At 39.3% G+C, this 14,988-nt stretch overlaps 1 protein-coding gene across 21 annotated transcripts in view; it reads right to left on the bottom strand.

The window, feature by feature from the left end:
* Window positions 1-14,988, bottom strand: part of BACH1 (BTB domain and CNC homolog 1) — a 263,756-nt gene that overhangs the window by 233,132 nt on the left and 15,636 nt on the right. For all 21 annotated transcript variants that reach the window (XR_010125296.1, XR_008496363.2, XR_010125298.1 and 18 more), the window contains 2 exons: window positions 7,182-7,475; window positions 1,324-2,658 (listed from right to left, as the gene is read on the bottom strand). Coding sequence is in view for 9 of the 21 variants with exons in the window: in XM_054468433.2 (XP_054324408.2) it covers window positions 1,324-2,658; window positions 7,182-7,415 (1,569 nt within the window). In the remaining 12 variants the exon portion in view is untranslated. The remainder of the gene's footprint in view (window positions 1-1,323; window positions 2,659-7,181; window positions 7,476-14,988) is intronic.

Below are 14,988 nucleotides of genomic sequence, written 5' to 3'. Positions count from 1 at the left end.
GAGGAAGAAAATGGGGAATTGCAATTGGATGGGTTAAGTTTCAGTTATAAAAGAATAAGTTATAGAGATCTGCTATACAAAATTGTGCTTATACTTAACAATACTGTATCGTGCACTTAAAAATTTGTTATAAGGGTAGATCCCATGTTAAGTATTCTTACAATAAACAAATAAAGCCCAAGCAAGAAAGGGGAAAAAATGCAATGGATAAAATAGAAAAATAATTTTTAAAAAGAATGTAAATTGTGATTATAAAGAGAAAAGTCAACTACTGAAAGGCAAACAAAATCATAAAATATAAAAACAAAAAAAAGAAAAAATATTTTAAATAATATATTTTTGGAAGGAACTAACAGGCCCTTATTATTACTGGACTTATAAGTAATATTTTACAGAAAGGAGCTATCAAATACAAACAGAATATACAAATCAAGCTTGCTTTGATTAATATGATACCAGCTACACGTAACTCATGCTAAATTAAGTCATTTCATGGATAGTTGAAATGGCCAAAGGAAAATTTAAAAATTAATGACCATGAAAAACTAGAACCAATAAACTTTACTCCACTAGAAGCCACATTCCTACAACTAATCACTGTTAAACCATTGTTCAGGGACATGTCCCAGGTCTAGAGGTTCTTGCTGGCAATGAGCAAGACTGAATATATGCTGCATTTTTCCGGGAGTTATCATATAATGAGCATAGAATCATTATTCTTTTTTGTCTTGCAGCATGGCATTTGATTTAAACAATTAAATGGCCGATGTGTGAACACAGCCAACGTGTGAACCAACTTTATGGTTAATATATCTACTGGAAATAAATGAACACAGAAGTCCTTCAAACTTCATCTCTCTCTTTTGGTATTTATCACACAGCGTTTTTTAAATTTTTTTTGAGACAGTCTTGGTCTGGCTCCTAGGCTGGAGTGCAGTGGCACAAACCCGGCTCACTGCAACCTCCGCCTCCCACATTCGAGCGCTTCTCCTGCCTCAGCCTCTCGAGTAGCTGGGATTACAGGCACCCACCACCATGCCCAGCTAATTTTTGTAGAGCCAGGGTTTCGCCATGTTGGCCAGGCTGATCTCAAACTTCTGACTTCAGGTGATCCACCACACCTCGGCTTCTCAAAGTGCTGGAATTACAGTTGTGGGCCACTGCGCCCAGCCCTATCACACAGTCTTACAATTAACTTTGTATGAGTTTCCTCCCCACTCCCTGAACCTAATCATATCCCTAATGATGCAAAGGGAGCTGATCCAGAGTAAATCCCAATTAATGGTTATTAAAACAATGAATTAAGAACATACTCCTGCTCACCTCACATTCTTGTTCTCTGGCTGAACAGGATTCACTGTCTCCTTCGGTGTCCGTCTCAGAGTCATCTCCCAAGCTAATGACACAAGCATATGGGCAAGGTTCTTGCTGGGGTTCTGAAACATAATCATCGTTTCCAATTTCCAAATTGCTTGAACAGCCTTCAGTACTCAGAGTACTTATAAAAGGGCAGTTGACAGAACTTAATGTTGTAAAAGTCCTTTGACCTGGTTCTGGGCTCTCACTAATCCTGATACCTAACCAAGGACACTCAGACCGTTTCTGTGAGATCTGTTCTGGGCCATCTTTGGCCACAGCAGGTGATAACTGCATTTGGCAAGGAGTGTCCGTGCTGCAAATGTCACTCCAGAAGCCTTTTGCTAGGTGTTCTGCCACTTCTCGCTCCACACTACTCCTATCACTAGATGCAAGACTACTATCTTCCCTGGTGCCCAAGTCGGATTTCAAAGGTAAATCCTGACTTTCGCCAAATGTTTTTTCTTGGATGTCTGTACCTGACAAAGGCTTTTCTGTTAACACTGTTGTGTTTTGCATACCAGCAAAATTCAAGTCACCATATTGGTCATACGTGTGTAAAAGAGACAAAGAATAAAGTCCATGAGGGTCTATGGAAGAATTGTGGGGGAAAGGAGTCACTTCTGATTTTTCAATTGGGCACTGAGAAGCAGGATCTTTCTTCGTTTCTTCAGGTTCCATTGCTAATTTACTTTCCTCACATTTTAACATCACCTGCAAATCCCTACACTCCGGGACTCCTCCCAGGCATTCATTTTCAGACGTTTCATTTGGCTGAACAGAAGCATGAATGTCTTTGACACTAGATTCCCCAGTACGGACTCTGTCAGTTCCAAATGCTTTTTGGAATTTTCTGTATTTGGGGCATAAAGAAGGCAAGGCCAGAGCAGCATCCTTCTCTAAGCACATGGACTCATATGTCTGACTGGCACTGTCTTGTAGAGGAGGTGAGGCTTTTGCATTTCCTTGATACCTGCGGAGTTTACACTGAGGAGTCTGAACATTTTTATTTTCCAGAAATTCCTCCACTTCATCAGTTTCTGGATCCCTCTGGTCCAAAAGTGAAAGTTTAAGGTCTGTTTTCTGACAGTGTGATGAAAAGTATTTTTTTCTTGGGCATTCTTGCTGGTCTGCAGTGGAGTCCAAAAACTTAAATTTCAGAAACTGAAAGCAGGATTCCTCAATATTGTGTACACTTAAAAACTCCACACATTTGCACACTTCATCCACATTCTCTTTACTTAAAATCAGTTTAGCAGTGTAGGCAAACTGAATTAAAGGTTCAAATCCTTTAACTGTCACCTGTTGATACACAAAATAAAAACAAACATCATTTGAAAGCTGTCTAGTACATAAAAACAAAATAAGTGGAAGAGGAATAGAGAGATATTTAACTTATTTGTCATAATTATAAAATATGTACTTTAATTTGAAGAAAACATATTCTTCTAAGAAGTGTAAAAGAAAAATATCCTGGAAAAGCATGCTTTTCACAGGGACCACACACTATAGTGTCCTCTCTTAATTGCACATGAATTATGGTTTACTCACATAAGTTAAAGACATAAGACATTACCACAATTTTCCCATGATAATGAAAAAAAAATCATCTATGAATTAGAGCAGGATGAACATTACCTGCCACACATACATAGTGAGTCTACTGCTAGCCCAGCTCCACACGGCCACTGTATTCCAAACAACTCCAACTACTACAAGCTACAAAAGCAGAATTTTTAAGGATATAAAACAGTATCTGTAAAGCAGTTACAAAGTCTTGATCCATGGTAAATGCATACTAACTGGTAACTATTAACTTCACTGTCAAAAATTCCTAACAGTAAAAGTTTTAAATATTCAGATTTTTAAAAGTGATCTAAGAGAAGTTATAAAAATCATGCCTCAGTACTGTTTCAGCAAAAATTAATGGACTCAAAGTAACAAAACTTTTAAGTAGAAACTTGCACATTTACATTAAACCTGCCTCTTAAAATGAGAGGCAAATGGAACCAGCTCCAGTACACAGAAAGCCTCATCCTGGGTTAAAAGTACAAAATTAATTTGAAACCACTGAGTTCTTATAAGAGTGGTCAAGATAATATTAATATTTGTGATTTTTTTTTTTTTTTTTTAAGACGGAGTCTCGCTCTGTCGCCCAGGCTGGAGTGCAGTGGCGCGATCTCAGCTCACTGCAAGCTCCGCCTCTCGGGTTCACACCATTCTCATGCCTCAGCCTCCCGAGTAGCTAGGACTACAGGCTCCTGCCACCATGCCCAGCTAATTTTTCTGTATTTTTAGTAGAGACGGGGTTTCACCGTGTTAGCCAGGATGGTCTCGATCTCCTGACCTCGTGATCCACTCGCCTCGGCCTCCCAAAGTGCTGGGATTACAGGCATGAGCCACTGCGCCCAGCCGTGATCTTCTTAAAAACCTAAACATGCTAAACCATGTTTAGGCTTTTTAAAGGCTCCAATAAAAAGCAATGATAGCATCAAATGCTAATGAGAATGCAGATAAACGAAATCACTCACATACTGCTAGTGGGAATGTAAAATGGTACAGACACTTTGAAAAAAACTTTCTTATAAAACTAAACATGCGACTACCATATGACCCAGCAACTGCACTCCTGGTCTTTTATCCCAGAGAAATGAAAACTTATGTTCACACAAAAACCAGTATACAAATGTTTACAGCAATTTTATTTGTGATAGCCAAAAACCAGAATTAGCATGATTTCCTTCAATAGTTAAAAAGCTACACACACACACACACACACACACACACACACACACACGGTACATCCATACTACAGAATATTACTCAGCAATAAAAAGGAATAAATTGCTGATACACACAAGCTGGATAATCTCAGCTAAGTCAAACAATATCAATCCTAAGAGGTAATATACTGCATAATTCCATTTATATAACATTTTTAGAATGACAAAACTTTAGAAAAAGAAGAAAGATTAGTGGTTGCCATGGATTAGGGACAGAGGAAGGGGGCAAGGGGATGAGGGCATGGAGTGTAGGCAGGAGATGCCTGTGGTTATAAAAGGACAACACAAGGGATCTTTATGTGTTGGCAAGTTCAGTATCTTTTCTTTTTTTTTTTTTTTTTTGAGGCAGAATCTCCGTCACCCAGGCTAGAGTGCAGCCGCACTATCTTGGCTCACTGCAAGTGATTCTCCTGCCTCAGTCTCCCGAGTAGCTGGGATTACAGGTGCCCACCACCACGCCGGGCTAATTTTTGTATTTTTAGTAGAGATGTGGTTTCACCATGTTGGCCAGGCTGGTCTCGAACTCCTGACCTAAGGTGATCTGCCTGCCTCGCCCTCCCAAAGTGCTGGGATTACAGGCGTGAGCCACTGCGCCCGGCTGAGTATCTTAACTATGGTGGTGGATACACAAACCTCCACAGGGGATAAAATTATATAGAACTTAATCCGCAAACACACATGCTAGTACAAGCAAAACTGTGGCAATCTTAACACTATGGGAGACTGTATCAATATCCTGGTTGTAATACTATACTACAATTTTGCAAAATGTTATCAATGGGGGACACTGGACAAAGTGAAAAGGAACTCTGCATTGTTTCTTACATCTGTACATGAAAACATCAATGTGATAGTTAATATTAAATGTCAGCTTGATTGGATTGAAGGTTGTAAAGTCTTGTTTCTGGGTGTGTCAGTGAGGGTGTTGCTAGAGAAGACTAACATTTGAGTCAGTGGACTGGGAGAGGAAGACCCACCCTCAATATGGGTGGTCACCATCCACTTGGCTGCCAGTGAGGCTGGAACAAAACAGGAGGAAGAAAGTAGGATAGGTGACCTGCTGAGTCTTCCGGATTTCATCTTTCTCCCCTGCTGGATGCCTTCTGCCCTTGACATCAGATGCCAGGTTCTTTGGCCTTTGGACTCTTAGACTTACACCAGTGGTTTGCCGAGGGCTCTTGGGCCTTTGACTACAGACTGAAGGCTCTACAGTGTTGGCTTCCCTACTTTTGAGGCTTTTGGACTCGGACTGGGCCACTACTAGCTTCCTTCCTCCTCAGCTTGCAGGTGGCCTATCATGGGCCTTCAACTTGTGAACATGTGAGCCAATTCTCCTTAATAAACGCCCCTTCATATATACATATATCCTATTAGTTCTGTCCCTCTGGAGAACCCTAATACACTCAATAAAAATTTCAATTAAAATTTTTAAATAAGTTAAAATAATCTAAAAAGGTCTTTAGGACAGTGAGTTATAAGGTATTTTGACACTGTCACTATAATGAAACACTGCAAATATTTGAAAACTTACAATTTACACATTAAATTATAAAGAATGAATGAATGCATACACACATGCATGTATGCACATACCTTTCCTCCTAAATCCATGAATCAAACTTTGCTTTACTTGGAAAGTCTCATTCAATAATTTGAAAATATGAACCATAGTTAATACATCTCCATTATAAAATGTGTTGTTCTTTTTTTAAAACAATGGCTAGTTCATAGGTTGGCCTTTTTTACCATTTTCTTGATATTGCACCATTGACTCTGACCTCTGCCACAAAACTAACAGACAACCTGTTCCCAAAACTGTAGCTGCAATTTCACAGAAGTAGGCATGGACGGCAACAAGCTAAACTGTAGACTTAGTTTACAGTTTATCCAACTGTATCCACCTGGGAATATCCCACATAGACCTGTCATACAAAGAATTTCTACATTCTTTCTCCGTATTCCTCCTAACTTCTATTTGTGTCCCAATGCCACAGCCTTGATACTCTGCTAGTAGCAGTTACTAACTAAAGCAAGAGATGCTGCTAAGAGTCAGCACAGCCAGCACATCCCCACCCAAAAGAGAGTTCCTCTTAAAGGCAGGACATTAACAAGGACCCAAATATTTGTTAGCCTGAGCTCCATAACAGACCAGAGAAAAAGATATATGTAAAAATAAGGCTCTATAAAAATGACACAACACTGTTTACTTTTTCTAATCAATACATAAAGACAAAATCAAGAAAGAAGGGGAGACAGTACACTTATGGAGTGTCTCCTTTTCATAGGAGATGTCTTGGGAAAACGGACGTTTTATAGAACCCTAAACCTAGTGATATGGTTTGGCTGTGTCCCCATCCAAATCTTATCTTGAATTGTAGCTCCCATAATTCCCACGTCATGGGAGGGACCCAATGGGAGGTCACTGAATCATGGGGGCGGGTCTTTCCCGTGCTATTCTCGTGATAGTGAATAAGTCTCAAGAGATGTGATGGTTTTATAAGGGGAGCTTCGCTGCACAAGTTCTCTCTTGCCCACCACCATGTAAGTCCCTTTGCTTTTCCTTCGTCTTCCACCATGATTGTGAGGTCTCCCCAGCCATGTGCAACTGTGAGCCAATTAAACTTCTTTCCTTTAAAAATTACCCATTTTCAGGTATGTCTTTATTAGCGCCATGAGAACAGACTAACACACCTAGCTACAATTGCTGATCACCAGAAAGGGCCCCTAGAAGAGAATGTCACACAGCATGGACTCTCAAAACCATGACTTTTCCAATTGCCTATAATCCACTGGGCGTGTCCTGATTTGGTCATTTCATCAAAAACAACATAACAGTGGGTGTTATGTTATATCCAACTGCTCAATAATGTTAACTAACATTCAAAATTAATGATTTTACATGAAAAAAAAAGGGTTGCTGCAGAACCCAGGAAATGCTCCAAAGCCACCTGACAAGGAGACTGTGCTTTATTTTTAACATTATGAACCATAAAAAACTTAAGTAAAAGTAAATTAAAATTGCCAAATACATGGATCTCTCACCTCTTCTGGAAGAGTAATGTTCAGCTCTCCATCAGCCTGGCCTACGATTCTCGAGTGGAAGTAACTGCTGCATGCCGCCAGCACAGACCGGTGAGCGCGGAACCGCTGACCCTCCACAAAGATGGTGACATCGCACAGCACATCCTTCTTCCGCTGGTCATTAAGGCTGAGTAAAACATTGGTGCTATGCACAGAAGATTCATAGGCAAAAACCGAGTTCTCACTCAGAGACATTCTGCATAACAAATGTTGTCGGGAAGTTCAGTGGAAAGCATGCTTCTAATTGTCATCAACCTGCAAACACACATGCAAGATTTCACTTAAATAACATCTTGTTAAAAAACGACAGTGTCAAATATAGGCTAAGATACATACTCATTAAAACAAAAATGAAAATAAAAAACCTCCAGAGGAACAACCTAGAGGCATTTATTCAATATACTTCATTTAAAATAGGTTCTTGATAGCAGTTTTTCTAACTAATTTTACGGAAAAGATTCTTGGGGTGAGGGAAGGATGAACTTTTTGAACCAAGGATTTCATGGCTCTCTGAAAGACAGACATTACACACTGAGAAACTACCTACTCTGAGCAAACAGATGAGAGCAGGGAATTTCTGGTGGCATCCCAATCCTATTGTTTTGAGACAGTTGAGAGAGAGAGAGGGCAGGAAAGACAGCTGGAGAGGTAAGAAGGAAGGTCCCCAGAGGTCACACCTTGGGATGAGACTGATAGTAAAACAGGCATGTGTTGTTCCACATTCTCCACGCCCCATTCCTCAACATCTGATAGATGGCGAGTGAATTTAGTGTTTTATAAGAAGGGACACTGTTCTACAAAAGGTAAAGTTCCTCCAACACAAAGAAGAAAATGACTGAAATGTGTCAAGCCAGATCTTGGTAGTAAGTCTTTTTATACAGTAAGATTTACTTCACACTACAAATACAGGCAAGTAAAACTACCTCATTAATAACATGCAGAAACTAGGTTTTCTCAAAATGCTAAGAAAAAGTTATAATTTTATATTTTTTAAAATACATACTAACATATAATAGCCTCCAAATATTTTTTGATCACATACACACTACTGGCAAAAACAAGAGTACCCCCAATACGTGTATGCTTATCTGTATTTTTCAGACATGTGCTACTATTCTGATATATATGTTCTGAGAAACCCAGAAGTTCAAAGTAATAGGTTAAAAGAGAAGTTCTAATATTTTCTTCCAGCACCCTACGGCCAGAAGGGATGATACTGTGAGGAGCTTATTGGCCTTTATCTGTGTGACGCCTCACGGTATCACCCCTGCCTCATTCATTTCTGTTCTCCTGACACATGAGAAGCCTTCAAATGGTCAGTGAATGAGTAAATGGTACTGCTTTCAGATTTGCTACACACTCTAAACAAAAATGAAAGGAGAAATAAGGACTACTGAAGTTCAGTCCCAAGGTTAAGGATCACAACTTATTTACTGATTCAGCATACTACACGAAATCACTGGTAACTTCAAAATTAAACACTAGAACTAACTCCAGTTTTGGCCCATACAAGAATATAAATTTATTTTTAGCAATTAGTCTTAATACTTCAGTTATCAACACAAGAAATTAGTGTTAAGAATAATAGGGAAAACCATCCATCAAAGAAGTTATATATCTTTGTGGGTGGCACCATACACAGACCACTGCCCTCTTCTTTCTTCAAGACTATACCCTGCCCAGAGCACACTGCCCTCCCAACCAAGCCGGACTCCATGGCTGACCGCCTGCCCTACTATGTCCCTGTACCCACACTCCCAGCCTCCTTATTCTTTCCTGGTATCTAGGATGCACACCCTTCAAAATTATACTAATCTTACTTTTGTAGCTCATCATTCTTTTGAACACAGCACTGCCAGAAAACACTGTAGAAACACGCAGACTGGTGTCATTATAAATTTACAATGTGCAGTCGCAGGCTCTTGGTACTGTTCACCAGTTTTCTGGTATGTCCCTGTCTCCTGTTCTCTATAATAGCTTTCTACCTTGCCACTTTTCTCCTCCTGATATCAGCATCTCTCCTAGCAAATCACCATGACTGGGACCCAACCTCAGAAAAAGCAGTCCTCCTACCACCTCCATCAGGTTCCCTCTTCTGTTGAAAACAATCTGTAATGTATTCTCTTAATCCCATGCCATCCCTGCTTCTCTGGGATCCAATACCTTCTCTTAACACCCTGTCTCATATATCCAACCTCTCCCTCTATGCTGGCTCCTTCCCATAGTGTTTGTTAATGAACACGTTTAAGTCTCTCCAGAGACTATCCTAAAGATGTTAGCTATCAATGGCAAGATTATTAAGCTCTAATTCTTCACCAGGCACTGAGCTAAGTGCTAGATAGAGTTTCTCTCATTTATGCCTCAAAACAGCCCTGTGATGCTCTCCTATCATCCCAGTTTTACAGATGTGGAAACCAAGGCTCAGTAAGAAGTATCTTGGCCAACATCAAAAGACCAATAAGACAAAGATGGGGAATTGCCACCAGACATTTTTTTAACTACTCCATCATTCTGTCTCCACTTACTACTAGCTGAACGCACAGTATGGAGATTCACTGCAGCAATGTGGGGAGCTGGATATTACTAAAAGGTTATGCTTGAGAACTCAGAAATGGACCACAGAGAGAGCAAGAAAAAAAAAATTGAACCTGAGCTTCAGAAAGAGAATGACTCTGGGCCTTAGACACTGAAATCTAAAGGTTCTTTGGATCTCAAGGTGACTCCACACAAATAATTCCTACACCTTCACCCTAGAGCTGCTAGTAGCCCAACTACATATATCTGTGGCCCATCGCTTCTCATCCTACCACCAGCTGGCTGACTATTCACCTCAAATTCCAGAGAATTAATTATTGACTCAACATCTGTTTGGGCAGTTTTCAGTAACACATCATCTCATGGGTTGAGAGCTAGCTTACAGATTTGCTGCCCCTGGGCGAGATGCCAACCCCAAGTCCTATCAGCTGCAGCTGAGAGAAACTAGAAATTCAGGTAGTAAAACAGCCATCCATGAGGACTCCTCTAAGAAGGATCAGTCTCCCTTAAAGTGGATTGAGCACAGCATGCACCATGACTGATGCTGTTCACCCAAGAAATCTGGGACTCATTCCTCATTCCTTCCTCAGCTGGGCACCTCTATCCAATCTCTTACTAAGTCCTGCTGCCTCTGCCTCTTAACACTGGGGTCCACCTCTCTCCATCTGCATCAGCACAATTCTAATCCAAGCCATCATTAGCTCCTGCCTGTAAAAATGCTGTTTAACCTTCTGTAACAGCTCATAAGCTCACAAATGTACAAGTTTAGTTACATAAAATAAAAATAAACTTTCACATATCAATATTTATGCTTATTACATGCAAGTAGTCTGATACTTTCTACTCCATTCAATTTTTTTTTTAAATCCCAGTTGTGATCCACTCAATTTCAAGACCCACTAATGGCCCATCACCTACACAATGAAAAATACAGGCCCAGTGGCAAACACCACAGGATTTAGAGTCTCAGAATTTACAATCTTACACTGTCTGGGTTCAGATCCCAGCTCTGCCACTACTAGCTATATGACCTTGGCCAAGTTGCTTAACCTCACTGTCTCGGCAAAGAAAACACCACCTCACTCAGATGTTCTGAAGTTTATATGAGATGGTGAGGGAAAAGGGTTCACAGCACAGTGCTTGGTCTACAGCAACAAATAATATTAGCTGTTATTAGTGGTGATAATATTAACAAAAGCCTTATACCCCTAAAGCCCCTCTTGACCCCCTCCAATGTATTCTCTTCATAACAAAAACCCTGTCATCTTCCAAATAAATGGCTTATGATCACTTCAAAATCCTTAACATGTCCTCAAGTCCTATGTAGTTGGGTTTTCCATCCACTAATCCAGACTTATCTCAAGCCATTGCCCCCCTCTCTTGCTATTCTCTAGCCTCACTGTCTCTTCCTTCCTGCTCCATAGGCCCAAGCTCCTACTGATTTCAGGGCCTCCACATACACTGTGGCCACTATCTGGACTTCTACTCTTCAGCCAGCTAACGGCTCACCTTTTAGTTCTCTGTTTAAATGTCACAACTTTGTCTGATCTGTTCCCTGCCATAACCCAAGCATACCTGTTGGACCTGGTCCAACACAGGTACATGCTGCTGAATGAGTAATTTCTTATTTTTAATACAGAAACAAAACAGAGATCATCTAGATCAGCAGTCTCCAACTTTTTGGCACCAGGGATGGGTTTCATGGAAGACAAATTTTCCCCAGATGGGCGGGCGCAATGGTTTTAGGATGAAACTGTTTCAGACCATCAGGCATTAGACTCTCACAAGGACTGCGCAACCTATATCCCTCGCATGCCCAGTTCACCGTGGGGTTCACACTCCTATGAGAACCTAATGCTACTGCTGATCTGACAGGAGGTGGAGCTCAAGCAGTAATGCTCACTGGGCAGCCACTCACCTCCTGCTGTGCAACCCAGAGGTTGGAGACCCCAATCTAGATCTTCTTCCAAACACAGCCCAGTCACCTATTCCAACATATGTGGAACAATGCCACTGAGCTAAGCATTCAGAGAAAATTTCTTAGACAGCTTTTCCAGAGACTTGAGGGACAAAAAAAGAGGCCAGCTCATCCCTCTGGAAGTCAAAGACATAACTGCAACAACAGGCCAAAAAAGAGCAAGGATTGGCAACTATAAACATGGCCAATATAGATGACCTACAGTAATGAAAACACCTTGCCCTTTGCTTTCATTAGCATGAGGCACTACAGAAGTGTTCTGAAAATCATTTCTCCTAATCCTGGAAACCATCTAAGTGGTCAGCAATCCATTTTTACCCAATAACTATGTAACAACTACATCAGACAAGAACGGCACCTTCATGTCCTCTAACATCCATCATGCACCTTCTAACATTTTTCACACCTAAAAACACTCCAGCCTTCCAGAATCTAAAATTTTATTAACTTAATACTAAATTTAGACTCCTGTGTTATGCCTGCATTTTTCTATATTCTTAGAAATAATACTATTGTTATCATTCAAAATAAAAGTTTGCTGACCTTAGGAAATTGCCAATTCATTCACTAGTGCTGATAAAGGATGAATAAGCATTTTAAAGCTTCCTACACCTCAATCTGGAAATAACTTCTGCTCTCTGCTGAATGCACATAATTTAAGTTTTGATACAGTTACTACTTGACATTTTTGCTTTCAAAATCATACAGAAAACAAGATGCTGTGGCTTTATCAAATTATATAATTTTAAAGATAATTTATTTAAAGGAAAAAAACTTTTAAAAACCTAAGGTGAACATGTGATCATGGAATCAGGTCTACAATATTTCATGTAACAGAAAGTCAGAAGATAACTTTGTATAAAGTTCCATGTGTGCAAAAGAGCTAGAATTTTATCTACCTCAAGTCTCAATGGACTATGTTGTGTTTTAATTCTCAATGTAGAAGCGTACAATAAATAACACCTCAAATTTATTTTTTTTTAAAGGCTACCATACATTTTTTTATGTTCATTGAACAATGACAAATGTTCTTCCTAGAAGTGTTAGCTGTGCCACATGATGCACTAAGTGCCATGAAAACAACCAATAAAAGACTGTCCCTTCAAGAACATAACCTAGATATGTTCAAAATGAGAATGATGCCTAAAGATAAAAAAGACAATAATGATCATTATAATCAATTTACACAGGAATGTGGACATCTGGAAAGGTATTTATTTGAAGTAAGTCTTCAAACAAAAACTACTTTCCTGGTCAATTTTCATTTAACCATAATATTCAATTAATGAGAACAATTATTTCACAAATAGTTCTGTTAGTCAAGGGTATGTGTGTGTGTGGTTGGCCACAACTGGTGGCCAGTGGACATCAGGAACGGTGCATATGGACAAGTGTCAGCCTTTTTATAAAAGCAGTGCCCTGATCTGCAGCCCACTCCATTCCTCAAAACCTGCCTTCTCGCATTTCTAGTGGCTATTTGGAATTTCCACCTTTGCCTCCTCACTGTTTCTGCCTAACGTCACCTTCATCAACCTGTCAATTACTTTCACCTCACTCAATTTCAGGGCAGGGTCTTCAATGGCTCAGAAGACAGGCAAATTCCTCTTACTATGACATCTTTCTTAGCTCCCTAAGCTAAGAAAGCTAAGCTCCCTAAGCCCAAGCTTCAAAATCCCCTAAGCCAGTCAGTTCCTGTTACAATACACCTAAGATACCCAAAGTTTGAGTGTTCTTCTGAAATTAGGTGAACCTTATATTCAATTTTTCAAGTGGATGGCAAAGATCCAACAGTATCCTGTGTCTATACCCTTAACTCTCCTTTAAGGGTCTTTATTTTAAAAATGATTTTAAATTTAAGGTGGAGATTCCCATAAGAAAAATTCTAAAGACATGGCTTTTCAACATTCTGTAATTCTGAAAAAAACTTAACATCAAAAAGTCTGTGGAAACATAATTCAAGATGGTAATTTAAGACAACATTCTTCCCAAGGTCCTAAGACCCGACTCACCTGCCAGGAGAGCCTGGAAGAGTAACTCCATGACCAAGTTGTTATTTTCTTTAACCATTTACAGGCTTAAATATCATAACTGTTTAAACATCTGTATTTGATAATCACATTTTCTAAAGTTATTTCTCTCAGCCTTAAGAAAAGCCTTAAGTATTATTGGATAAGGTACACCGACAAATATATTTGGAAAAGGCTGAATGAAAATGGAAAACAAAAAAAAGTTTGAACTAAGGTAAGTAGCAGAGGAGCTTACAGCAACACCAAAAATGATGACATTGTTAGAGGAGTAAATAACCTGGTAATTTACATTAGAACTGTTATATAACTAAAGATGCCACCGCTTTTTTTTAAAATGGGGTGGGAGGGAATCACTACAATTTTTGCAGCTCATGATTATTACAACATCATGTGAAGTCCCATACAGGCAAGATTTTTCATTTACTTTTCCTAATATTAAAAACTATATGGTTAAGTCATGGACCTTTTGTTATAGTTGCTGGATCTAAATCCATATTTGAAATTATGAAACTAAGGTTAAGCTTAGAGGAGAAGAGTCTGAACTGTTAGAGAAGTTTGATAAAGTTATAGACTCCTCAGAGGTCAAAACTAAATGGTGTTTTACTTCCCAAACGAACAAATCCAACTTTGATAATTCCAGGTCATAAGCTTAGAAGAGCTTGGAAGTAAATACAGGAACAAAGATGAGAAGGAACACAGGAAATCCAAGCTCCAGAACCAAAACAAGACTAACAGATTCCACTGTTATACCTTCTTACTACAAAGAGTTTAAGAAACAATGAAGTCTTTTATTTGCTTAACATATTTGGCTGCTACTTGATTCTGAATAGGATTGTTATCTGTTATGAAAATATGAACTAGTAACTAGAATTGATCCACATCAATAAAGCTTATTTACTGAATATATATTTTCTGTCATGCATTTGTCAGTCACTATTTGTTAAGCAACTTTGAGGTATGATTTGTATAGAATAAACCATATCTATTAAAAGCATACAATACAATGACCTTTAACAACTGTATATGTGCATAAAACCACCACCACCACCCCAACCAAGACAAAATTTCCATCAGTCCTCAAAATTTCACATGCCCCTTCCTCCAAGGGCACTGACATGTAACCTTCCCTGTGCCTGATTCCAGGTAACCAATAATTTGCTTTATGTCACTATGGATTAATGTGCATTTTCTTTTTATACAAATAGAATCACATATTATGTACTCTTAC

The sequence above is a fragment of the Pongo pygmaeus genome, chromosome 22 (assembly GCF_028885625.2).
Source record: "Pongo pygmaeus isolate AG05252 chromosome 22, NHGRI_mPonPyg2-v2.0_pri, whole genome shotgun sequence".
NCBI lineage: Eukaryota > Metazoa > Chordata > Mammalia > Primates > Hominidae > Pongo > Pongo pygmaeus.
Note: the sequence above shows the minus strand (reverse complement) of the source record. Positions and strands in the feature narration are given on the sequence as shown.